The sequence below is a fragment of the Silurus aristotelis genome (genome assembly GCF_946808225.1).
Source record: "Silurus aristotelis genome assembly, chromosome: 14".
NCBI lineage: Eukaryota > Metazoa > Chordata > Actinopteri > Siluriformes > Siluridae > Silurus > Silurus aristotelis.
Window position 1 is genome coordinate 4,525,355 of NC_139587.1, and position 25,271 is coordinate 4,550,625.

The 25,271-nt window shown below is 35.6% G+C and overlaps 2 protein-coding genes across 4 annotated transcripts; one reads left to right on the forward strand and one right to left on the reverse strand.

The window, feature by feature from the left end:
• Window positions 1–1,978: 1,978 nt before the first annotated feature.
• Window positions 1,979–8,610, forward strand: LOC310736519 (fibroblast growth factor-binding protein 1-like). Of its 3 annotated transcripts, none has more exons than XM_083560064.1 (2): window positions 1,979–2,088; window positions 5,477–8,610. In XM_083560064.1, the coding sequence occupies exon 2, from the start codon at window positions 5,480–5,482 to the stop codon at window positions 6,128–6,130; it is 651 nt and encodes a 216-aa protein (XP_083416190.1). In that variant the 5' UTR covers window positions 1,979–2,088; window positions 5,477–5,479; the 3' UTR covers window positions 6,131–8,610. The 3 variants fall into 3 exon arrangements, with proteins under 3 accessions (XP_083416190.1, XP_083416189.1, XP_083416191.1); XM_083560063.1 differs by having other exon boundaries at window positions 2,024–2,092; XM_083560065.1 differs by lacking the exon at window positions 1,979–2,088 and adding an exon at window positions 4,621–4,666.
• A 2,067-nt stretch (window positions 8,611–10,677) lies between these two features.
• Window positions 10,678–20,866, reverse strand: anxa5a (annexin A5a; the record flags this gene model as incomplete). Its single annotated transcript, XM_083561762.1, has 12 exons — window positions 20,833–20,866; window positions 18,012–18,096; window positions 16,907–17,001; window positions 16,458–16,571; window positions 15,249–15,339; window positions 13,732–13,811; window positions 12,948–12,998; window positions 12,664–12,757; window positions 11,296–11,391; window positions 11,121–11,179; window positions 10,905–11,027; window positions 10,678–10,737 (listed from the first exon to the last, which is right to left on the reverse strand). Exons 1-12 carry the CDS (start codon window positions 20,833–20,835, stop codon window positions 10,678–10,680), a joined length of 951 nt encoding a protein of 316 aa, XP_083417888.1. The 5' UTR covers window positions 20,836–20,866.
• Between the last annotated feature and the right edge of the window lie 4,405 nt (window positions 20,867–25,271).

Sequence of the window (25,271 nt, forward strand, 5' to 3'; positions counted from 1 at the left end):
ACCTACGACCGCACCGCATTCCGATCAAGCCAAGTCAGAGCAGAAACCAAACCGACAGAAGCCAAAACAAAAGCATGTGAAGCCTCAGCCAACAAGACCTTCACCTGCCAGACCTGGAAAGGCCAAAACAGAGCATGTGAAACCCGTCGCATCCAAACCAGGTTCCAAAACAACTCAGCAAAAGAAGGTTTTGGCACCGAAAGCACCTACACAAGCACCAACTTCAACCACTCCAGCACCCACAAGGTCAGCGGAGACCATGGCACAGCAGTACTGCTGGCACAGCATGCAGGACTTCTGCACCAAAGTCATCAGCTGGTTCACGAAATAAAGTAAGACATGCATTGGAGTAGCTTCTGATCAAATTCTAGTCAAAATGTTTACAAATTTATTTTTGTATTGTTCCGCAGATAAACCTGGAGCTGAAATCCTCACACAATAGTCTGGTGCGGTTCTGTGAAAAGATAGAAGGCAGAAGATATCCAGTGTGCGTCGTTGGCATTAAATGGCTTTGACTTTGTCATCATGTACCAGGTGTGAATGATGAAGTTGGTCTCCAGATATGCTTACCTACACTTAAAACCTCATGTATCACACAGACCGTACCTCTCAGATACACTTTGTTAGAAATGGACAGTTACACACACCTCCTCAGAGGCTTAGACAAGTTCAGGGACTGAATATTTGTTTGTTTTTTCTATGTGAATGAACCAGATTACTTTTATTAACTAGTGTGGCATACTTCCCTGAAAGAGAAATGTATGAATGTATAATGAATAAATGTTTTCTTTTTAAATCTGTTCGTCTATGGCTGAAGAATCGTCCAACAGAGGGCGCTGGTGGGTTAAAAACTAGTGCAAAAGAATAAGGAAAATCTTTGTAAGATAATATGATGGAAACCATTGAGACCCAAAAGGAAAACCCATCCTTATCCTCAACACCGAATGTCCATTCATTGTAGTTCTATCATTGTTAAGGTGTGCAACACATCCTGTGGTCCTGAGAAATTGTAGTCCAAATCCATCCTCAAAGTTCTTGTGTTGCTCAGTAATTTCATAAATCTTTGGGCTGTTGATGTGGAACCACGTCCAGCTGCACAATGTGGTCAACAATTTAAGATAAATCCATCCAGAAGTAGGGTGTCAGGACAAATTAGGCAGATCCGAAGAGAGGAAAGGGACAGGAACACTGTTTGCTGGTACTTAACATCATGGTTTTATATTGTAATATTTATATTTTATAATAAATACCATTATATTACTATGTTGTCTAACAAGGGTACAATTGGGCATAATGCCTCAGACCAATATTGAAATCTTATCTAATTTAATTGAATTTATTTATTGCAAATTGCAATTTTATTGATGATAACCAAAGGAGAAAAGAATATTCTGAAACATTTACATGAGTTTTTATGTATTTGGGATGTTTTCATTGAATTTCGTTTAAATCCAAACACCACATTCTGGTGTTTTTCATTATTAAATAACCAAATAAAGAGCCAAATGATGTCTCCGGATATCGTGTGTTGTCAATTTAAGACCTTTGTGAAATAGAGATCGATTGTGCCAGTAAAAAAATTTTTTTAATGAAATATTTCATTTAAATCGTAATCCAATTCAATATGACTTCAAAGCCATAAAAGATTTTAAATGACACTTGTAGTACTTTTTGTTCTGCAAATCACAGTTAAAGACGATCAAAGCTTTAAGATTTTAGTTCGCTTACATGGTTGTCGGGAAAAAGATCTATTACTACTAAAGGTTACAAACTGTAACAAAGCTACTGGTGAAAGACGACTGAAGCTTTGACGGCACTTTGAATGCAGGCGGGACTTTGCATCATTGAGGACAAGCCAAAGCAAGTCCCTTGGCTACGAAATTAACATTCCTGTAAGAGATTATCCAACACTGTGTGTGTGTGTGTGTGTGTGTGTGTGTGTAGGGGTGTGTGTGTGTGTGTGTGTGTGTGTGTGTGTGTGTGTGTGTGTGTGTGTAGGGGTGTGTGTGTGTGTGCTTGTTCTATAAAAAAGCACTTTCCAGGAGTTCAGGTGTTAGGATACTGAACTCCCACTGCGCAGGAGACACAGTAGGTAACGTTATTCACTAATATTCACAGGTTAACATGGGGCCATGTTTTCACAAATGAAATGTTAATTTGAGTTTTTCACCATTTTAATCTTTTTTCCCCCAATGAAGTAAAAAAGTTTTTTGTTATCTATAAAATATAAACACTATACAGCTGCCTCAGTGCCTCTAGTTATCCTTTTTAAAGAACAGTAACGTTCATAGATTCTAGAAGCTGATTATAGGTGAAAGTGTAAATGTATAAAGGAGGCTGTTTGTGAAATAGTAGTAAAGAAATGTCTGAAAGAAAATTAATTTCTGTAGTATTTTTAACCGAACACATTGGGTGTAACGTAGCTACATTTGTCTATTGTTGATTTTTCTCTTCAGTGGGAGAAATAGTCACTATGACCAAATATATAAATATACCGATATTTAACTTTATTTTCATTAAAAAATTATCCCTTAGCGTGAATAAAATCTTTACACACTCTCAGCATCCGGACGTTTCCTTTCTCCAAACTTTCAGCTGAAATATTGTAAAACTTGCCAAAGATGTTCTTTTCTATTAAGAGGTTTCTTTCTGACCTTGTGATCCATTTCATCCCAGAGCAGTTCAACAGCTGGACAGGTCATTCCATGATAGATAACTCTCAGTCTATCAGTTTCACTCTCTCAATAACGCTTGAATGTACGCTTCAGGTCATTGTCTTGTTGTATGATGAGGTTGATTCCAATGAGCCACAGTCCAGATGAAGTTGAATCGGGTTGAAGTATGGAATGGTAGCCATGTTGGTTCAGTATTCTGTTCCCTTGTGGTAGGAACACACTGATAACATATTCTCTCTTGTTCTCTCCATCTTACGAAAGTTCTGCTGTCAAAAAATTGTGGCATCACCTTTATTTTTTGTCCAATGTTTCTCAAAGTGTGGGGTGAATGAACAGAAGGTTTTCTTTTGTGTGTCGTCGATGCAAGTAAATAAAAAAAAAAAAAAAGCTTCAATCAGGGCACCAACTACACTTTTCTCCATTTTTGAACTTGATGCTTTTTGATGTTATTGATTTAGAACTTTGATATTTCAATAATCAGACACAAATTTGAAGAATTTCATCACCATTTTTTGCGGTGATGGAGGACAGATGGGGCTCGAAAATCCACGTCATCTCTATAGTGGGGAAAATGCCATAAAAAGGTTGAGAACATATACATTTTACATATAAATTCAAGATTATGTTGAATTTATTTTGCAACATGTAAAAAAATTTTATTGTAAAATGAATAAAAATTATTATAATACAAGCTCTTTTTTAAAAAGCAATGTATGCATTGTATTCAATCTTTGTTTGAGAAGAAATGGAAATGTGTCTGTAATTTTACAAATGGTATAAAAAAATATGTGAGAAATAAGTAAAATAGTGCATTTATAGGAAAAAAGTAACTGTAGGGTATTATATTGGGATCTGACCCAACAGGGTTTGATGAATATACTACATAAGCAGCTGGCATGTAAGCAGTGACGTCAGTATGTAGTATTCCATCGACAGCTGCAAACCCTCTTTTGAAGCTCTTACCTGCGGTTATGTTTATAGCGAAGGTTGCCACACCTTGACTCCACAGCTAGCACAAAAACGCTGGATTCTAAAGTGCTGTATAATCCTCAGAGTTGCACATTTGAAGGATAACATCTGTTGTTTAATTTCCATGTTGTGTTATATATTAAGTGTATTGGGTAAAATATGCTGCTGTTGTGTGCATGTGCATTCGCCTGGTTTACAGATTGTTTGTGGATTCTAGAAAGTTTAATAGCAACATTAGGGTTTAAATCAATATTTGTAGTGTTGAACACTGCTGGTTCCTCCTGAAAGCATTTAATCAGGACTGTTATACATTACCACAGACCTCATAAAGATCTCTCTCTCTCTCTCTCTCTCTCTCTCTCTCTCTCTCTCTCTCTCTCTCTCTCTCTCTTTCTCTCTCATTTTCTCTTTCTGTCTGTTCAAGTCTCTCATTGTGTCTTTCTTTCTTTCTCTCTCTTTTGTGTCTCTCAGTCTCTTTCTTTTGGAGTATCTATCTATCTATCCGTTCATCCATCCATCCATCCATCCATCCATCCATCCATCCATCCATCCTTTCAGCATCCAATACCATAAATTATAAAGGGAATAATGGGGGGGCATCAAAAGATATAAATTACATATATATATTATATGTATAATATATAAAATTGCAAACCTCTCTCTCTCTCTCTCTCTCTCCCTCTTCTGGTTTCGATTTCTCTCTATTTGTCTTACTGAATCTATCTCTTTTTCTTTCATATTTTTCTCATTCATCACATCACATTTCTCATCATTTTGTCATTTCTCTCTCTATATATATAGCCTCTTTTGCTTGTCTTTTTGAGTCTCTCTCTCTCTCTCTCTCTCTCTCTCTCTCTCTCTCTCTCTCTCTCTGTCTCTCTGTCTCTCTGTCTCTCTCTGTCTCTGTCTGTCTGTCTGTCTGTATGAGTCTGATATTTTTTCTCCAGTATCACCACCACTTGTTTTGCTGGCACAAAACCAACACTGGTATTAGATCAGTGCATTCTATAAGATTATCAGAGGTTATTTTTTTTAACCATTGAAATATTAGACTTTTAACAAGCACATTGTAATCTACAGTGATGATACATCAAGACTTAGTGGCCAATCTTTAACCAGTTACTAAACCGTTTTTGCTGATGCTCCGGATCCCTCAGAATAGTTACGTTGATTTTAACTGCCCAATGAATAAGAAGTGATGAAATATATGAAAGAGTTTTGCAGTATATTAGAAAAAGAAGTTTTAAAGCTAAAAAACAATTTTTATTTGGAAAGAATAAATGAACACATAAAACATGGATCATTAATCAGGATTTAGGACAAAACAAAAAAAAAAAGCACTGATCACATTATAGACATTTTACATAGGTTGGAATGTAAACAATGCATTAGCCATTAAGATTGTTCCTATTCCCAACATAGCATTAGATGGCATGTTTGGGCCTCTGTAGTTGTCACAAAGCAGCTTTTCAGAAATCCTGGTGTAGATTTAGATCTTTAATAAGCAAAGTGAATACAAAAGTTAAAAAAAGGTCTCCCTGAGACAGCATGAAGAAGAAATCCAGAGAGAAACCAGGAATTATTACAGTACAGGGGTGCAGAAATATAAAGGCAAATAGTACTGTGTAAAAAGTGAGATCATATTGTATATAAACGTCCTGAGATGAGCAGAGTGATTAGATTAGCAGTTTAAATAGATCTGAAGGACATTGGGTGAGACCTGGCATAGTGTATTTATTTCAAAGTTAATATAAAATTTGATTTATAGATTTTTTTTTCTACCTGAACTGATGAATAGCTAAAAAGAAGGTTTTCTTTTCATTTATCTCCAGAGTATGGCAAGCCTCAAAGGCATGATGCTGATTCTGATCTCCATCTGCATTATGCAGCATTTTCTGCAGGCGAATGCTCAGAAGAAGGAGGGAAAAAGAAGGCAAAAGCAGCACGGCTCCACTCCAAAGCAGACGATATCTTCTCGAAATCCTAAAAAGAGCGGCTCGAAACACTCAAATGATGACACCGCATTATTCAAAGGACGGACCATGAATAAAGATGGGACGCAGTGCACATGGGCAGCCACTGAAAGCAGTGTTGAGCACGATGGCACATTTCTTTTGAGCATCACCTGCAAAACGGGTGCTGAAACGAGTCTCCGCTGCGAGTACAGCGCAAAACCCAGGTTGTGCCCGGAGTACACATCTAATGTCAATGCGTTTTGGAAACAGATCAGCCGTTCCCTCAAGAAGCAGAAGAATTTATGTCGTGACGCCAAAGCTCTACTCAAGGCGAAAATGTGCAGAAAAGCACCGAAAGGAGCACACTTTGCTCTCAAAACTACTCCGAAGCTTCATTCTACTCCTGCGAGAAAGAAGAAGCCGTGCCCAGACATTACTAATAGACAGAAATTGGCTGAGGAGTATTGCAGCAGCTCCTGGTCTTCATTCTGTACCTTCTTCTTTGCTATGGTTGAGACTGAGGATTGCTAATCTACTAAATGTAAAATCAGAACTTTGTTATTTTTCACATCAAATTCTACTCACAAATCAGAAGAACAGCACCGCGTGGCTCAAAATTATGTAGATACCTCACCATCACAACCATCTGAAGCTCTTCCCCTGAAGATTTTCCAATTTGGAAGCAAACAACTGTATAGAACATTTCTGTATTGTGTGGAAATAATTTTCCTTCATTGCAACTAAGAGTTCAAGTTTATTTCTATTGCGCTTTTCACAACGGATATTGTCTCAAAGAAGCTTTACAGGACTTAAGAATTAAAGTGAATCATGTGTTTATTTCTCTGAGAGTTCCAAACTCTTCCAGTATGAAAATGCTTCTGTACACAAAGCAATCTCCATGAATATATGGTGTGTTGAGGTTGGAGTGGAAGAACTTCTGCATATAATTTAATCCCACTTTACATCTTTTAGGAAAAACTTTACCCCCAGATCTCCTTTCCGGACCTCACTAATGCTCTTGAAGCTGAATGAATGATGGTCAAGTTCTTTCAGAATAATGGAGGTTATTCTAATAGTAAAATGGGGACTAAAATCTGAAATTAGATCTTCACCAAGCACATGTAGGTATCACTCTTTAGATGTCATTTTTGTCAACTAAAATTCATTTTATACGCCTGTGTTCCAGTGGCTGGCCATGTATTTCACACCTTAGCCTTCAGTGGTGTCCTACCTGAATCAATCTACCTCTCAATGCCTTTATTATGACACCACGACTATAGAAACCATCAATAATTATAGAGAAACATAATATAACAGAGAGCTGCAGCACAGACAGGAATCTCATACAGTGAGAATGAATGCACTAAAACAAAAAACTCAACTATTCAACACATCTCCTTTCACTGCAGCCACAGCTGCTCCTAGTAAAGCATGAATATTGTTTATATGGGTTATATGTATAATGTGTTTTAAACTCTTCTGGCTGACCATTCCTCACAATGTCCAGCTTTTGTTAAAAAGTCCAAATCAATTTCTTCTCTCTTTGGTCAGCCATTGTGGAAAGGAAAAACAGCTATAATACTCATATTTGAGCTAATGCAGTTTGAAGCAGATGCAGTTTGCAAGATTGGATTAATCTCGCATAATATGTATTTATACAATTGTGCAATATGTCGAGTAAATATTTGCTTTCAAGTATGCCAACAATGTGTGTGAAAGTTTTCAGTCATCAAATTTTGTTAAATCTTGTCATAGCTACTGTAGACCGGCTAGTTATCAAAAAAACAATCCAGTTGGCTGCTAGGCGCCCAAATGATACTTTTATAATTAAAGCTTATTAAATTGAACCGAATTCCTATTGTCTGTTAAATCAAGATCGAAAATGTGCATCTTGTCCGCAAATATTATAGTTCTCTAGTTGTTCTAGTTGTAACTAAAATTAGGTAGAAAGCGATCATGTTCAAATTCAGTGCTTAAAGGCATCACGCTGTTTCATTATGACTCAAGATTGTAAATCATTCCTTAAGGAAAAGAAAAAGAAAAAAAAAACTCGGCTGCATTTCTTTTACCAGGTGCACATAGTATAAGTGTAAACTTTACTCCATTTATTTATTCGTTTTTTCACCACAGTTATAAAATCTTAAATATCACTAAGTTCCCACATCAAAGGATTGAACTGCTTCCTTTATAATTTGGCTTTGTTGAGTTTGTAGGTCATTCAAACCAAAGAGCTTCAAACACTTCTTGTTTGAAAAAAAGCCGCAAGTCGCGATGACTGCAATGGAGAAACTAAATCTGATAGCATTGTGTGGAGGATGAATAGTGCTCATGGAGTCATGTGATGCTTGTTCAAACCTTTTTGGGCTTTAAAGCATTGCCACACAAACAAGAGATGTGTATAATGAATATTGGCATTACTGTGATTTGGCGGAAAGCTGTCACTAAAATAGAGTAAAAATTGTGTGAAAATTTGGACAAAATATGACTTTATATTTGCTTTGCAAGCCTCATCGAAGACGCCCTATCTATCGAAGAGGAAGTATTTTTTTTACTTTTTACATTATTTTCAATTACTTTTTACTGTAATTGTAATTTCTAGTTTTACTGAGTATCAAAAAATAGAAGCAACTTTTACTCTTTACTCAACTACATTTATGATTTAGTGTATATGTAATTTTTCCTTCAGGATATTTTTGATGACAATGATGGTTACAATTCCATTTTGCAATCACAGCTTTAAAAATGTGGTTTTACTTTATCTAAAATAATTTACTTCAATTTTATTTTATACTAATTGTTCTTTGTGAAGTGATACTGTAATTTTATTTGTTAACTAAAGATACCTTTATGAAAAATTGCTTTACTACTTTGTCTTTTTTTTTATCATTGTTTGACTCTGGCATGTCGAATAGACTGTTGTGTTATTGTGTTAACGTGGCTGTTGTGTTAATGCGGTGTTCAGCTGTACAATTTGATTTGTATTTTAGTAAATAAAATCTCACAAATCGCTTTGTTTGGGCTTTTCTCTATCATGTGTCTTGGTGTTGAGGACAGTCAAATACTGTTAAAAGTACTGACAGATACTTTAATACACGTCAGAAGTCCAATAAGACTCAAGCCATTTATTCATGTATGTTGTTTACTCAAGTATGATTTACATGATGTAAAAACATCACAGTAAAACATCACATAGGATTATATTGAATATATGTACTCTTGGAACATCACTTGACCAATCAAATTCGAGGAGCAGACTATTGTACAAATGTTATGATGTTTGGAAAATCTTTCTCATATCAGTGCGATTAAAAACCATTCAGAAGACCTGTGAACTGTTTCACTGCCTTACTTTCTGGTTTAATTAGTGTGGAGGTCCAAAGCTGAACCCCCCCCCCCCCCTCCCCCCATACACACGTACACACAATCCTGATCCGACTTTCAGGGATTCTTACTTCCTGGTAGGCGGAACCTGTTGAATTATTTCTATTGAGACCAAGGTGGCCTGATCACACACCTTGCTCCTGTGCTTTGTGATTGGTAGATAGTGACCCCCTTTTTTTTTCCAACCGTTTGACTTTGTAAAGAAGGAATTCAGAGCTTGGAATGAACTGAAAGGGTTTAGTGATAAGATTCAGGATGTAACACCCACACACACATGCATCATCATGTACACACACCTGCATAAATAATAATAATATGCAAATAATGTTGTTTTTTTTATAATGTGCTAACATATTTCTATTCCAAACATCTGACTTATTAAAGTAAAGCCATATAAATATAAAATGGGTTGAATGTCCCATAGAATGTCTATCTATCTATCTATCTATCTATCTATCTATCTATCTATCTATCTATCTATCTATCTATCTATCTATCTATCTATCTATCTATCTATCTATCTATCTATCTATCTATCTGGCATATTTCCACTTTAAGTTCACATACAGTATAGTGAAATCTTTACTCTGTGAATCCTCTGTGCAACAGAGATGGTTTTGTCCCTGTGTATGTATGTGCACTGTATCCAGAAGTAGCCTTGGAAGTTGTAACCTGCCACCTACTGGCAGGAAAATGGCATTACAAAAGCATTATCTTATGTACCGCAAAGGTGCATTTTTTGTGTCTAGTATATAAGAGTGTGTTGCAGTGCCATACTACTGACTTATAAAAACATCTATCTATCTGTCTGTTGTCTGTCTGTCTTTCTGTCTGTCTGTCTGTCCGTCCGTCCGTCCGTCCGTCCGTCCGTCCGTCCATCCATCCATCCATCCATCCATCCAATCTAAAGTACATCTATATAGGGTTTTTTCCAAACCCCAAGGATTCTAGATTTTTATGTTTTATTTAAAATGTGGAAGAAGGAAAATGCAACATATTTGCACCATGCATTCATAATTAATTTTCTTCCTCGTAAACTACATTTTTAATTTTTGTGTTAATAACATTTATTCCTGTAAATTAATGATCTCTTTCCCATGCCTAAATAAATCATAGCCACGAAATACATGTTTATTACCTAGTAATGTCACCAGGGACTCCTTGGGTCCTAATGGTCTGATTAATAATAAAGCTTTAATGGTATATTTGAAGGTAAACTTTACATGCTCTTGGATTGGATTGGATTGGATTGGATTGGATTGGATTGGATTGGATTGGATTGGATTGGATTGGATTAGATAGATAGATAGATAGATAGATAGATAGATAGATAGATAGATAGATAGATAGATAGATAGATAGATAGATAGATAGATAGATAGATAGATAGATAGATAGAACGCATAATGGGTGAAAAAAACAATTTATTTCAAAATCAATAAATATGTCATCACAGCACTGGAACAATAAATGATTTCTGAGTCAGGAATAAATGAAACACAATTGAAGATTAGATAAACATGAAAGTATATGTTATGAACAGTTTTGTTTACAATTTTTATTTATGTATATATGTATGTATGCATACTATTAGTAATATAAAACATACAAAATAATGTATCTATAGCTACAAATTTATGATAAATATGAATAAAGAGCAGATACAAGCAAACCATAAATTGAGAAATAAATGAGAATTAATCATCTCCACCACAGAGATAGAGCAGGGCCTTCCCATAATCCCCATCCGTGTCCTCCTGAAAATAAAAAACATCCGGACATAAATGTAAAAAAATTTACCGTTTCCTCCTGCTGTGTGATTTGAAAGCAAAGTGAAAGTAATACCATACTTTTATGCACTGACCTTTGCTTCAGTGTGTGTATAGATATAGAGAGTAATGAGGTGTGTATGTGTTACACCTGCCTGTATGGTGCGGTGCAGTGATTCTCCATACATCTTCTTGTACTGGGCTCTGATGTCCAGCATGTCCTCCTCACTCCGGGACACCATGATCCTGATCAGAGTCTCATCATCAGTGCCAGCACGCTGGGGAATGCAGACCAGCAGATAAAATGCAGATCAATTAAAATAAAATAAAAAAACAACGAACACACTGGTGAAATTGATCAAGATTTCTACCCTCATAGAGTCACGCAGGGAGTAAGCGAAATATCCCGGGATACTTTTCACACATTTCACTGGAAAGAAAAAATAAATGTATTTAAATTCCTGTGAGACTGTTTTTTTTATGGAGTGTCTAGACAAATGTGTGTTTTTTTTAACATATTCCACATTGTTTTTTATTCTTTCTTACCCACTGCTACGAGCAATGCCTCAAGGTTGCCAGTAAACTCCCCGCAAATACTCTCTTCAATGTCACATCCAGCTATTTTCTTATACACATCAAACACTAGGGCAAAGAAAAAAGAAACAATTGAAGCATTTTTACTTTTCAAACAGTGTCCGAACACTATATAATATAGTTTATTATACCAAGATTATTTTGTTGTACTTCAACTATATTGCATTTTCCGCATACACTATATGGACAAATTTTTGTGGACACTTGATAATATTGGTATGCACTAATAAAAAACCTTCACTCTAAATTATGAAGTGTGGTTATGGAGATTTGTGCTCATTCAACCATGAGAGTGTTAGAAAATTCAGGTATTGATGTAGATGAGGTGAGGAGACCTGAGGTGCAGTCGGCATTTCACAAATATGTTCAGTGAGGTTGAGGATTAATGCTCTATCTCAGGCCACTCAAACCATGTAAAGGATATTTTCATGGAGCTGGTTTTGTGCACAGGGGCATTGTAACGCTGGAACAGGTTTGAGTCTCCAGTTCAAGTGAAGGGAAAATGTTCTGCTACCTTATTCAAGCGTCCAATACAATTGTGTGCCCCCAATTTCATGGTAACAGTTTAGGGAAGAACCACATATGGCTTGAAAAGTCAGGTGTCTATATAGTGTACCAAAGTGTTTTTGAATTCCTAATTCTGATTGGTCAGGAGGTGCTGATTTGTTTTCTATAACAGCCTCGCAAAAAAAACTTCATCACCAAGATTTAATTTAGCAAATTGGGACTGTGCAATTCATAATTCAAAAATTGTGGTGAACCATTATCTTTGAGGAGGAAATTGTAGTAAAACAAAATCTCAAATGATCATGATCGGGAAAGTTTTGGTGAAATCAAATCGAAAAAAAAACAACAGCTGAACTCGCTGCTATATATAATAGTGAAAATAAGAGCGTTCCCACATGCACAATGTAAAAATACCTCAGGAGATTAAGATTAAACAGCTGTATATCTGTAAGAAAACCACTAATTACAGTAGTGAGGCTGATTTTTTTAAAAAAAGGGTTACATTTTCCAGAGCATAAAGATTGGATTTTGGCGCAATATCAAAAGATCATGTGGTCTGATGAGTCCAGGTGTATCATGGTAAGAAGAGTTATGATCTGGGGTTGCTTCAGTTGGTCAGTTCTATTTTTAGCAATGTTATGCGCCCAAAAAATGTCAACTGAATACAGTGAATTTTTCATTAATTGATTGTCAGGATCGATTGGGCTCAAATTGTGAAAGAATGATTCGGGAAGTATGAGGCATCATCTTTATACATGTAACAGCCACCGTTACTATTTTCCTTAGTATTTACACACACACACCTACAATTACCTTGCCTCAGGTGCTCGATGCTCCTGTTTCCCAGTATCTGAACAAACTTTTCTTCATCAGTGCCGACTTTCTTTGCACCGGCAGCAAACAATTCCTGAAATTGTAGACATTTGTAAACTAAACCTGTGTATCACATTACCTCTAATTCACCTTAAAACACCTCTATTGCATCATACTAATCAACAAAGACCAAAGAAACCATCATTATTATTTTAATATCTTGATTGTTTTATTTAGGTGAGAGAAGACGGAAATAAAAGCAGACACAAACATGATCTGTTTACCTTGGCGTCTTTCTCCACTCGGCTTTCATCCACTCCCTCCTCCCTTTCTCCCTGAAGAAAACAATAGTGTATTAAAAGTCAAGATGCTTTGCAAGGCAAGACCGATATCACCCTACACAATCCCTCATTACACAGAGCTGATGAGCTTTACTCAACCTGGCAACCTCTGGGATTGAGTTACTAGTTTTCTTCTGAAGTGCAATTAATCCTCATGCTTGCACCATCTTTAGGGCGGCTTTAATCAGATAGCGTTGCGATCTCGCATTATCACCTCTCTCTCACCGTTTCTATGGTTTCGGTTTATCAACACTATCTTGACCTTCGTGCACAAACTAACAGTAGCTTGACCTTTCGGACTTGTATCGCATTCTGGATTCATTCAATTTGCATTGTGCGTAATTGATGCTTTTCAGCCAAGTCTGCACGACTACCCTTTAAACTCTCTAAATCCCTAATTTATTATTTACGTATGCAACTTAAAGCATATTAGACTAATAGAAACCTAAGTCTGTTATTTCAGGAGTCTCCATCGGTGGACTTTAACGGGTTAAGCAACGCCCTCAAGGACACCACTGGGGATCAAAGGCACTAAATGACTTGCACCGTTTTGTATTTGCATTATGTTGATTGTTGTCCAAAGTAAATCAGAAAATCTTGGCACCTTGGCTGTGTTGGGATTCGAACCTTTTCTTAGTAGTCTAAAAATCGCCAACTACATCATTAAAATCAAGACCTTATATGTTTAATTTAGCTTATCCATTAATATAAAAATTACATGATTTACCTGTGCAAGCATAACCAGCAACCTCTGATAATGTCCAGATGTATCTCCCATGATGTCCTTCTCCAGCTTGCCTCCATACTCTAGGTTTTGAAACATGAGAGATCAATAACAACAAAACATTAATGACAAATTCAGACATCCTAATGGAGTCAGATAGGATGTGTCGGAAAGGGCTCGGCTTTTAAAAGGAGTTCTCTGTCATATTTTCCATTGGTGTGAAAGGGATGGCTTTTTCTTCTCCAGTTTCTGGAGACACACACACACACACACACACACACACACACACACACACACACACACAAGCGTCTTGTGGCTATGAATGAACACAGTTTCACCGTGTTTCTCACAATAGCACAATAGAATCAATCTTGGAGTCTAATTGAAAATCCATCCATCTTGTTCTACCAAGACCTTTCTGATATCTGATACTTTCATTAGCACCTGAAACTAATTACATGTAGATATATGAAGATGGTAACCATAAGTGTAATTAACAGTCTATTTATAAAGTCCAAGAATTGCTTAAGTTCAATCGTGTGTTACTTTAGGAGTTAAAAAAAAAAATCTACCTTTAATATTTCATGAATAAATCTAGATATCCTGCTCTAATGAGAAAGCCAGAGCCAAAAAACCTGATAACAAACAACTCCTAGAGATGATAATATGAATGGGGGCTCTGCTTTTGGTATTTGGAAATGAATAAGTATGATTATAAATCCTTTGGGATAAAATTTACTGTCAAATGACTTACCATTAAAAAATATAAGAAAAAAAAATCCAGATGTGGGATTTTAAACCAATACCATCTGTATTTATTATTGTGCAAAAATCCACTATCATGTAAAAATTTATTCAATTTATAATAATAATAATAGTAGTAATCTTTTTCTTAAAAAAAAAAAAAATTAATGTATATTTATTATTATTCATTTATATTTATTTGTTTGTTTGGTTGTTCTATTTTGCATTTCTTAGTCAAAACAAAAACTTTTTTGTTTTCTTATCCTCCAATTTTCCTCCATTCTTCTGTGAAGATGTTCCACTAGTTTTTGGAGTGTGGTTGTGGAGAGTTGAAGGTTCATCAGCCACAATTGCAGTCAGGCACTGATGTAGGTGAGGTGAGGTGGCCTGGGGTGCAGTCAGTGTTTCATCCCAAAAGGTGTTTAGTAGGGTTGAGGATCAGAGCACAGTCTATAGCACACCATTGAAGATCTTTCTCTCCAAACCAGGTAAAGCAGGTCTTCAAGGAGCTGGCTTTGTGCACAGGGGCATTGCCATGCTGGAACATTTTATGATACTGCATCCAAAGAAATTGTTTACAATTGAGTGCCTACAGCTTTGTGGTAACAGTTTGGAGAAGAATCACATGTGGCAGGAAAGGTCATGTTTTCGCAAACTTTTGGCAATATAGTGTATATCTTGAAATTTTTGTTCATTTTATTATGATTAAAGTCTTTTTTTTGTTTACATGACACTGTATCCACCATAATATTCTGATCAGGCATAGTAAAGATTACCTTTCTTGTATATTTTGTTGATCTCCTTTTTCTGCTCGGGGGTCCTGGAGGCCAAAATCTCGATCAGAACTTTATCATTAGTACCTGCTCCCTGTGTTATTGAAGATGAATAATGTTAAAGCTAGACACTAGTGTATCACAAACATGGATAAGTTAATATATAAACTGTGATTTAAATATATAATTGCTTCTGTAATAACTGCTCCTTCACTGGGGCTTCTAAGCCAAATGATGCACATAATGCGAACCTAATTAGAACGTACTGATATTCAACAAAAATAGGTGTCTTCAGTTTCAGTGCTTTGTAACAAGTCACTAAGAATGTTTTCAGGAAAGAGGACAAACTCTTTCTCCATTAAAACCTTTTATTTTTTTAATGTGAAAAATGTAAAACAAAAATTTGTTATTTGAAAACCTCTTTTTTTCTTTGCTTTTCTCCACTCATTCCTAGATTCTTTTTCTTCTTCTTTTGGCTTCTCCCATTAGGGGTCGCCACAGCGGATCATCTGTCTCCCCATCTACCTGCATGTCTTCCCTCACCACATCCATAAACCTCCTTCTTGGTCTTCCTCTTTTCCTCCTTTCTGGTGGCTCCATCCTCAGCATTCTCCTACCGATATACCCCATGTCCCTCCTCTGCACATGTCCAAACCATCTCAATCCCGCCTCCCTCACCTTGTCTCCAAAACGTCCTACATGCACTGTCCCTCTAATAAACTAATTTCTAATCCTGTCCATCGTCATCACTCGCAATGAAAACCTCAACATCTTCAGCTCTGCTACCTCCAGCTCCACCTCCTGTCTTTTACTCAATGCCACTGTCTCCAAACCATACAACATCTCAGGTCTCACCACAGTCCTATAAACTTTCCCTTTCACTCTCACAGATACTCTTCTATCACAATCACTCCTACTATCACTCTTCTCCACCCACTCCACCCTGCCTGCACTCTTTTCTTCTCTAACACACTCTTCATTACTTTGCACTGTTGACCCCAGGTTCCTTACTCAATCCTAGATTATTTTCTTATAAAAGTGTACCCCATTGTGAATTATTTCTACGATAAAATAGAAAAAAAAACTGCAATATGCGAATGCTGGTGCAAACATGTAGTATATTTGTTCAGTCTTAATGTAAGTGTTTTTTTCTCTTCACTTGTATTTGAAATAAGTGTATTTTTTTATTCAATACAAAGGATTTGTCAGGACCTTGATGGCCTTGTGGAGCTGATCTGCATCATACACACGAGGCACAGACATCAGAGGTATGATCAGATCCTCTAACTTCCCTCCCAACTCGGACTTTAGATCTTTCACTAGGTCCTACAGAGAGAGGGGCAGAAAGAGAGATGTGCTGTGAAGATAATATATCGCCACTGACTGACGGTAAAGTAATGGAGGTCTCATCTTGACAGCTCTGTTAATAGAGGTCCTCTGTAGAGTTATCGTTCATTAATGTGTACTGGCCTGGGTTTCTAAAAAACAATCAATTCTTTAGCACTATTCTTGTTGCTACTACTGTATAAAGTACTGGGTTCTACAGTCAAAACTCCGATATGAATTGCATTTAACCTCAGCAAATACTAAACAGTGATACGCAAAATTGCACCAAAAGTAATGGCTGAGATTTACAACCATGAACACGAGCAGCGCCTCACTTTGCCATGTGCTTTTTTGAAGGCTGCCTTGATCTCTTGTCTCTGGTCATTGTTCCGAGCAGTTAAGAGCATGAGGATGGTGTCTTCATCAGTGCCTGCACAGAAACCAGTTACAAGAATAACACGATTTCAAAACATGTCCTTATTCTTCAACAGTTTATTTATATATAACTAAAAACTGATGTCAAACTGTTAAACTGTAATTATTGTAAAAAAAAAGGGTAGAAAAAATTATATGTTATTTTTAAATAGGAGACTAATAAGGACTTTTGTAGCATTTCTTTCACATATAACCTCTTTTTAAAAATTACTATGTATAATATTATTAAAATAAAATATTACTATATTGTATAATTATTTCAGACAAGGTGAGGGAGGTGAGATTGAGATGGTTTGGACATGTGCAGAGCAGGGACATGGGGTATATCAGTAGGAGAATGCTGAGGGTGGAGCCACCAGGAAGGAGGAAAAGAGGAAGACCAAGGAGGAGGTTTATGGATGTGGTGAAGGAAGACATGCGGGTGGTTGGGTTGAAAGAGGCAGATGTAGAGGACAGGGGGGTATGGAGACGGATGATCCGCTGTGGCGCCCCTAATGGGAGAAGCTGAGAGAAGAAGAAGTATAATTCTTTCATTAAAATAAGAATGAAAGTTTCATGACTGGGAAGTTAGTAATTAGTATGCAAATAGTAACTCACACACTCAGTGAGCCTGTTAATTACCAAACTCTAACAGATATAAATGACTGATTTTGGGTGAAGTAGGAACAATGAGATCATTAGTTACTGTCTGAACTTTTTACCCTTAAAGACATGCAGCCTCGAGTTGCTTCAAATTAATTAGCTGCTGCTCATGCATGTATATTTAGATAGATAGATAGATAGATAGATAGATAGATAGATAGATAGATAGATAGATAGATAGATAGATAGATAGATAGATAGATAGATAGATAGATAGATAGAGAGAGAGAGAGAGAGAGAGAGAGAGAGAGAGAGAGAGAGAGAGTTTGAACTGTATATTTCGCGTGAATAGTATACGTGATTACAGAGCCAGACTTATATGCTTGGTTTAACCACCAGGGTATATAAGTATCATTTCCTCACCGACTCCTTTCATGGCTTTTCGTAAGGTATCAGCATCCTGCTTGGCATTGAAATGCACGAAGGCTTTCACACTGCCCCTGTAAGCCTGAAGGACAAATCACAGCCCTGATCAGCAAACTGTTTATTTCTTGAATCTATATTACATTCACATTACATTTGCATTTACACTATTTAATTTCAATTCAACTGTATTTGTATAATATGTATTTTAACAGTGGACCTTGTTCAAAGCAGCTTTACAGAATGAAAAAGATGGCAACTACTAATTTAGTCCCTATGAGTTTATCCCTGATGAGTCAACCAGCAGTGACAGTGGCAGGAAAAACTCACTGTAATTGTATGAGGGGGAAATTCTTTAGAGGAACCACACTCAAAAAAGGAAACCCAACCTCATCTGAGTAACACCAAATGTTTATTCAATATAGTCCTATCACTGTTACTGTTGTGAATTTGGAAGACACACTAAATAAGAATCTAAAGCAGTCCTGAGGCAGTGGCCGCTTGGTGGTGCTTGGGACAGAAACTTACAACCTCTTGATAACAAGTCTAATGTCTTAACCTACCTTGATCCTTGACCTTGATGTCTTGATCTACCGCTGAGCTTACATTTCCATATGAATTTATTCATCTTGTTAAATCATTTCGAACAACACAGAAACTCTACGCTTTAACTAGGCAGCCATTTTCTAAATCCCAAACAATTTCAATCTTGCAAAAATCTCTTTAGATATCATTTTTACATTGTCAGCTCAGGTTTCCTAGTAGTCCTAGTAGTCTCCATTACTTACAGCTTAGTGGATATTTATGACTCTTCTTACTCATAATAATGTAAATGTTTTGAGGATCATCCTGAGATAATCTTTGATGGACAACAGTTACTAGCATTAAAATATAAAGCACACATCTCAACACATAAGATTCTCACCAAAATTTAGTTGAAGCTCTTTTCTGTAAGTCTTGAACAGCACAACTGGGATTATAATACAATTAGTGTTCTTTGATATTGATTGAAATCATATTTAGATCGTATCAATACATCTATAAACCATCATACATATTGCACGATCCTTAATCTGTCTTTCTAGTTGTAGGAGGTTCCATCAAATTCTAAGTCTTGTTCAAGTTTAAAAAGATTTGTTAATTATTTATAAAAAATTTGAATTATTTACATTTTAGAATAATTAACTATAATTAAAGTAGATTGTATGAATAAAATGAATTTATGTATTTATATGCCGTAATTAGTTAAATAGATAAAATAATAATAATAATAATAATAATAGTAATAATAATAATAGGTTATAATTATAATAATAATAATAATAATAATAATAATAATAATAGGTTATAATTATAATAATATGACTGATTGTCTAGAGACATATTTAAATTTTATATATGTTAATGTTATGTATATATAGTTTTAGTCATGAATATAAAAAATATTGACTAAATCCAAAACATAAATAAATGGACATTTACATTATGTTAACTTGATTTTTGCAACTTTGAAGTTAATAATAAATACTCTTGGTTAAGGATACCTTAATTTTACCATTGACATTTTTAACAACAATATAAAAGCGACAACAACAAATAAAAAGGATAAAAATGACATTACTATAATAATACATAATACCAATACCATACCATACAATAATACAGTAATCCCCCGCTTTCCCTCGGTTCGAATCTCGCACCCCCGGTTTATGGCGGAATCGCATTTGTAACATAACTAATTTGTTTGGCTGATTTTCCCGGTTTCTTGCGGATAACACGATAGACCAAAAAACTTATAGGGAATTGTTTTTATGTTGAAATAATGAAATGTATTAATAAAAATATAATTATTAATTATAAAACGAAGTAAAATGTAAATACAGTACAGTACTGTAAACATAAAAGAGCATTTTTAGGGTGGCGTCCGTTTCTTGCGGTTTTTCTTTTGTCGTGGTTTTTCGTTTATCGCGAGCGTTTTTTGAGAACGTCACCAGGCGATTACTGTACATTTATATTGGTATTAAATCTGAAGTGGTGGCTCAAGGCAATGTCACACACCACTGATTTCAACAGCAAAGATCAAAAAATAAATCACATGACAATTTTGTAGATTAAAGGTGTCCGATCTACTGTAATCCAGCCATCCGGAGATCTATTACACAGATCCCAGCTAAGAACCTTGGATCATTTCAAACTTCTTTAGGCCCTGTGACATCTGAAGTCTTTATTTATTCAGTTCCTGTTTGGATGCTACAAGTAACTACAGAGTCAAATGAATGTTTGGAGGTTACTACGGCTACCGTTTGTAATCCGGATAGAACTCAATCCTAATCCTAAAACCATGATAGGTGAAAACAAGCTTGGGAATGAGTTCAAAAAGATTAGCTCAAGATTGACAAAGTCAGGCAAGGTGATACAACGATCTTTAATCTTAACAACTTTACTTTTCTTGCTTGAGGAAACCTCAAACTTTTTATTGAATCCTACAATACTAGCTTTGGGAAGATAGAAGCTTTAATCATCAAAATAATATTTGAAGAACTCATTAGCTATTCAGAATTTAGCGCCAGGATTACATTGAAATACACATTTGCATTTAATCTATTCATCAAACTTAATTACATTTTACATTTGAAGATATTCGAAACACTGTCTAAGATGTATTTATTCGAGAAGGTTATGAGTAGGAAAGATCTCAACCGTGCAAAGGTAATATCGGATACTAAAACACGCGATTGGGAAGTTTTATAGGTTTTATTTGTGCTCCCTTCAAATTTTTTTTACAAGGAATCATTAGTTTTTGTTCGTAGATTCCTCTTACCATGTTTGAAGATTTAATGATGTCCGAGGTGTAAAATCTAAAAACAAAATGAGTCAATAAATCAATCAATCAATCAATAAGTACATATTCACATATTAACATACATACAAATATACATAGATACATAAATTCAATGGTGCATTTAAATACTGAACTACTCAAGCTCTGTTGTTTATTCCTTTATAAACCTTTAAAACTTCCTGTATGACTTTATTCACCTACTAGAGAAGCAGACCAAACTTACCTATTGCTGTCTCCTCTCACCTGTGCCTGAGCTCAGAGCTCTGAATGCTAGACTAGTTTTTATTGCACCCCAGACCACATCCCCTACTGACATCAGACTCGAATATCTCAACCCAGAGACAGAAGCAGTTTTGGTTTACATTCATTCATTTATTCATTCAGCTTTACACTGCAATTTTACTTTGCTGATATATTGACATAAATAGCGTATGAAGTCATTTCATTTTCAAATATATTTTTTTCCAAACAACATAACAAAAAAATCACTTTTATTTTCATTATTTTTCAATATGTTTATTATTGTGATGCATTTAATGATGTTATATGAGTACAGAATAAGAAAATAAACAAAATAATTTTTTATTGCCATCATCATCATCATCATCATCATCATCATCATCAGTTTATTACTTTTTATTTATATACCTTCTTTACACGTAACAGTACAAATACACTTTTTTTTCAAAAGATATGCAGCAAATTCATGAAAAGTAAATAATAAACCATTACAAAGCAATGCTTATACCTATATAATGCGCATACCTATATAAGTAATTAAACAATAGAAATAATAAAGTGATAATATGTTTGTAATATGTGATTAATACAATTAATAATAATGGAAATAATAATAAACAATAATAAATATATTGTTTTTTATAAAAAGTACAATAAGGAAAAAAAAAATACAGCAACAATATAATTCACCCAAGTAGTTTTTCCAGGTTTTTTTCTTTGTGTATTTATGAGATGCTCATAAAGTGAAAAAAGGTGAAAAGCTGGTGAATCCTGCAGCCAGGTGAGCAGTGTGTAATGGATGAGAGGTGCGATTCTGTGTTACGTACATCACACATCATTCTAATGAGCAGTGTGCAAAAACACAAAGCCCTAATTACCTGGAGCACTACAGGCAGAACGGGAGAGAGATGTGAGAAGAGTGTGATCAGGTTACCTGTGAGCTCCGTTCGACCCAGATCTGCAGCGGGTCGACCCAGCGCCAGTCTGTCCAATCAGACACACAGGATGCATTATAGCACGCATGTGAAGCGGATTCAATTGCATCTTGTCTATGAAGATATGATTTTCCACCCGCGACAGTTTCCTTATGCGGGTTTGTCATTAGATCAACTTCACAAGGTGATTATAATTACTCTGAAATGCAATCTTCATCTGTTGTGCATCCTATTTGCACTCATCATCATTAATTACTTTGATACAGTTCAGGTTCGTGCTGGATTTGGAGCCTACATTATAATAATGAAGGAGTAATAATGAAGAATTGTGTTTCGTGTTATAACGGTGTCATAAAAATAATAAATTGATGCTCTGACATTTTGCTTATTAGAGTAAAAGTAACAATGGGATTTTGAGATCTTTCAAAATTGTTCATATGTGCTTGTTTTTTTTTTTCCCCAGTTCCCAAGCAAAAACGAGAAAAAAAGACAATGAATCAATGCTGCATCGTCATTCATACACCAATAATTCACTTTCGAAGTAAAAACTATAAATGGCACAGAGAAATTATGCAGACAACTGAAAAGAAGTTGCCTACATACACTATGTATGTGAGCTTGTGGACACTATTAGCTTTTTGAACATACCATTGCGCATTAAGTCCTTATTTGCTGTTATAATATCCTCCACTCTCCTGGGAAGATGTTCCACTGGATTTTGGAGTGTGATTGTGGAGATTTGTGATCATTCAGCTGCATTGGTGTTAGTAAAGTCAGCTAATGATGCAGGTGAGGTGATGAGGCCTGGGGTGCAGTCAGCGTTCACATTCATCCCAAAGGTGTTCAGTATATGGATATGTGGAAAACAGGTGATTTAAAAAAGAAGAAGAAAAATACACTTAATTTCCTTGTATTCTTTTTTATTACATGTAAAGCATTAGCGAATAAAATGATTCTGAATTTAGAGTGATTGGATGTAGTGAACAAACTCAGTTTTCTCAGGGACATTAGTTAAGATTAAATGCTTTAACTATCACTTTTGAAATATTTCCGGTGAAGAGCTATTTTAATTTAGTTTTATTGTATATAAAATAATTTCTATAAAAAGAATTGTGTGTATGGTCTAATAGGGAAACCTATGGGGGGGAGCCATAAGCACATATATTCGTAATCTAATCATCTTCATTATAGCTGCTTTGTGACATCGTGCATTATTAAAAGATTAAAAAGATTTATGTAATAAAAGTGTAATTAAATAAATACTTGGTCTGGTTAATAAAATCCATATAGTGAACATTACACATACTTACTTAATGCTAGCTTAGCTTTAAAAGCACATCACAGTGTGGCGTTGTGTCAGATTCACAGTCGGACACGGTCTTATAACATTTTTGCTGAATTTTAGCAGCATTATTAAATCTCATCAGCCACCAGTGTCTCGATTTTGACAGCAGACAAAGGAAGTGCCAGCACCCTGTAATTTCAGAAATCCTTAGAAAGGGAGGATTCAAAGATTTATTGTCAAGAATAATCTACCATGTGCCTAAGCAGTTTTGCACATCACAAAGTTGCATCTTGTCGTTCGAGTTTATCTGTATATAAAATGTCTAAGCACAACACTTGCATGTAAATAATGAGCCAAAACACTGTAAAGGTTAAATACATGTGCAATTAAAGACATAACCCTGACCTAGATTACCCAATAAATGCTGTGTCTTAAATTAAAAAAATAAGAAAACTTCACTCATCTCTCTTCATTAAGATTTAAGTTCAGGAATCCTTATGAACTTCATCGGAAGAAGGGATTAGAGATAACAGTGCATGTGAATATACTGTTTATTGTGAACATGCACATTTTAAAAGAAATAATTGAGATTAATAAAGGAATTATTGCTAAATATTGCGGAAATTTTATTAAATAAAAATGCTACACTGAGCTATGTGGTTAAAGATGGACAGAAATGCACAGACTGTACTGTAGATAACCAACATTTTCAACTGACAGGCAAATAAGGCACAGTATTGATGTGGGGAAGATGAGCACATGCTGTAATTAGTGTTTTGTGTGAGGAAGAAAGCCCAGGAGGCTGAATAACTGTATGACTCACTGTAGATTTTTTTTCCTGCATGTCATCAGCAGTGAGACGTTTATTCCTGAGTCCGTTCTTTCAGATCGTGATGATCTTTTATGAGACCCCGAATGAAAAATATAGCACAGGCTTTGCTCATACAGGACTCTGTGTCCAGGTGTCTTGCTGGGGTATTTACTCCAGTTTTGAATAGAACTTAATTAAATTAATAATTGGCCTTAAAATTAAAACGCATAAATTAAGACCTTTTGCACACCTGGTGCCTGTGATCTTTTCCACAATTGTCACTTTAACACTGGACTGGCAAACCTAAGTGACACTTTAATACATCACATAAACACTTTAAAGACACTGTGACATTTTAAATATGGACTACTCTCAGGATAGTGAGGACTTCATATTTTTTGCCATATGAAAAAAAAGGTACCAAACCATTCATGTCCTCACATACCCACACACTAGAAACTCACACACACACTGCTGGAACTCCATGTTTAAATGTACAGTATTTATTTATATATGTACAATCTGTTTGCACAAACCATCTGTACCATACTGGTCAGTGCTACAGTGTCGCCGTGTCTACTAACAGTTTGAATAGTACAGTCTCTGTGTATTACTGTCTCCTTGTATTATGTTGTTCTTTTTTCTTTGCACTAAATGTGCACTATTGTTGTTAGTTTTGAGTTTTGTGCAGTTCTGTGTTCATTTTTGTGACTTGATGTTGTTTGGTGTTGCACCTTTGTCCTGGGGGAACGTTGTTTCACTTCACTGTGTACTGCACTGTATATAGTTGAAATGACAATAAAGGCTTGATTTGATTTGACTCGAATTTCTATTGATAAAATGTACCATTAAAAAGGCCGCTCCTTTCCCCAGACTGTCTCCACCCTTTGGCTAAAACTACCTTCCAATCTACATTCACACTAACAAGCCCCAAGCGACCGCTATCTATTTATTTGCATGACAGCTGAAACTGACAATAATGATATTTAAAAGCAACAATGCATCAAAACATTAGCCAGGACTGTTCCTCCAGTCAACCCAATGCCAGATGTGGTCTGAAGTTTCTTCTCTTCCTCTCTTACAGTTTTTAATTCTCGCCTGTATTTAGTTCCTATTTAATAAAAAAAAAAATCTAACCATTCATCGA

Coding starts and splice junctions, on each gene's coding strand:
- LOC310736519 (XM_083560064.1), top strand. CDS start 5,480: ATGGCAAGCCTCAAAGGCATGATGCTGATTCTGATCTCCATCTGCATT.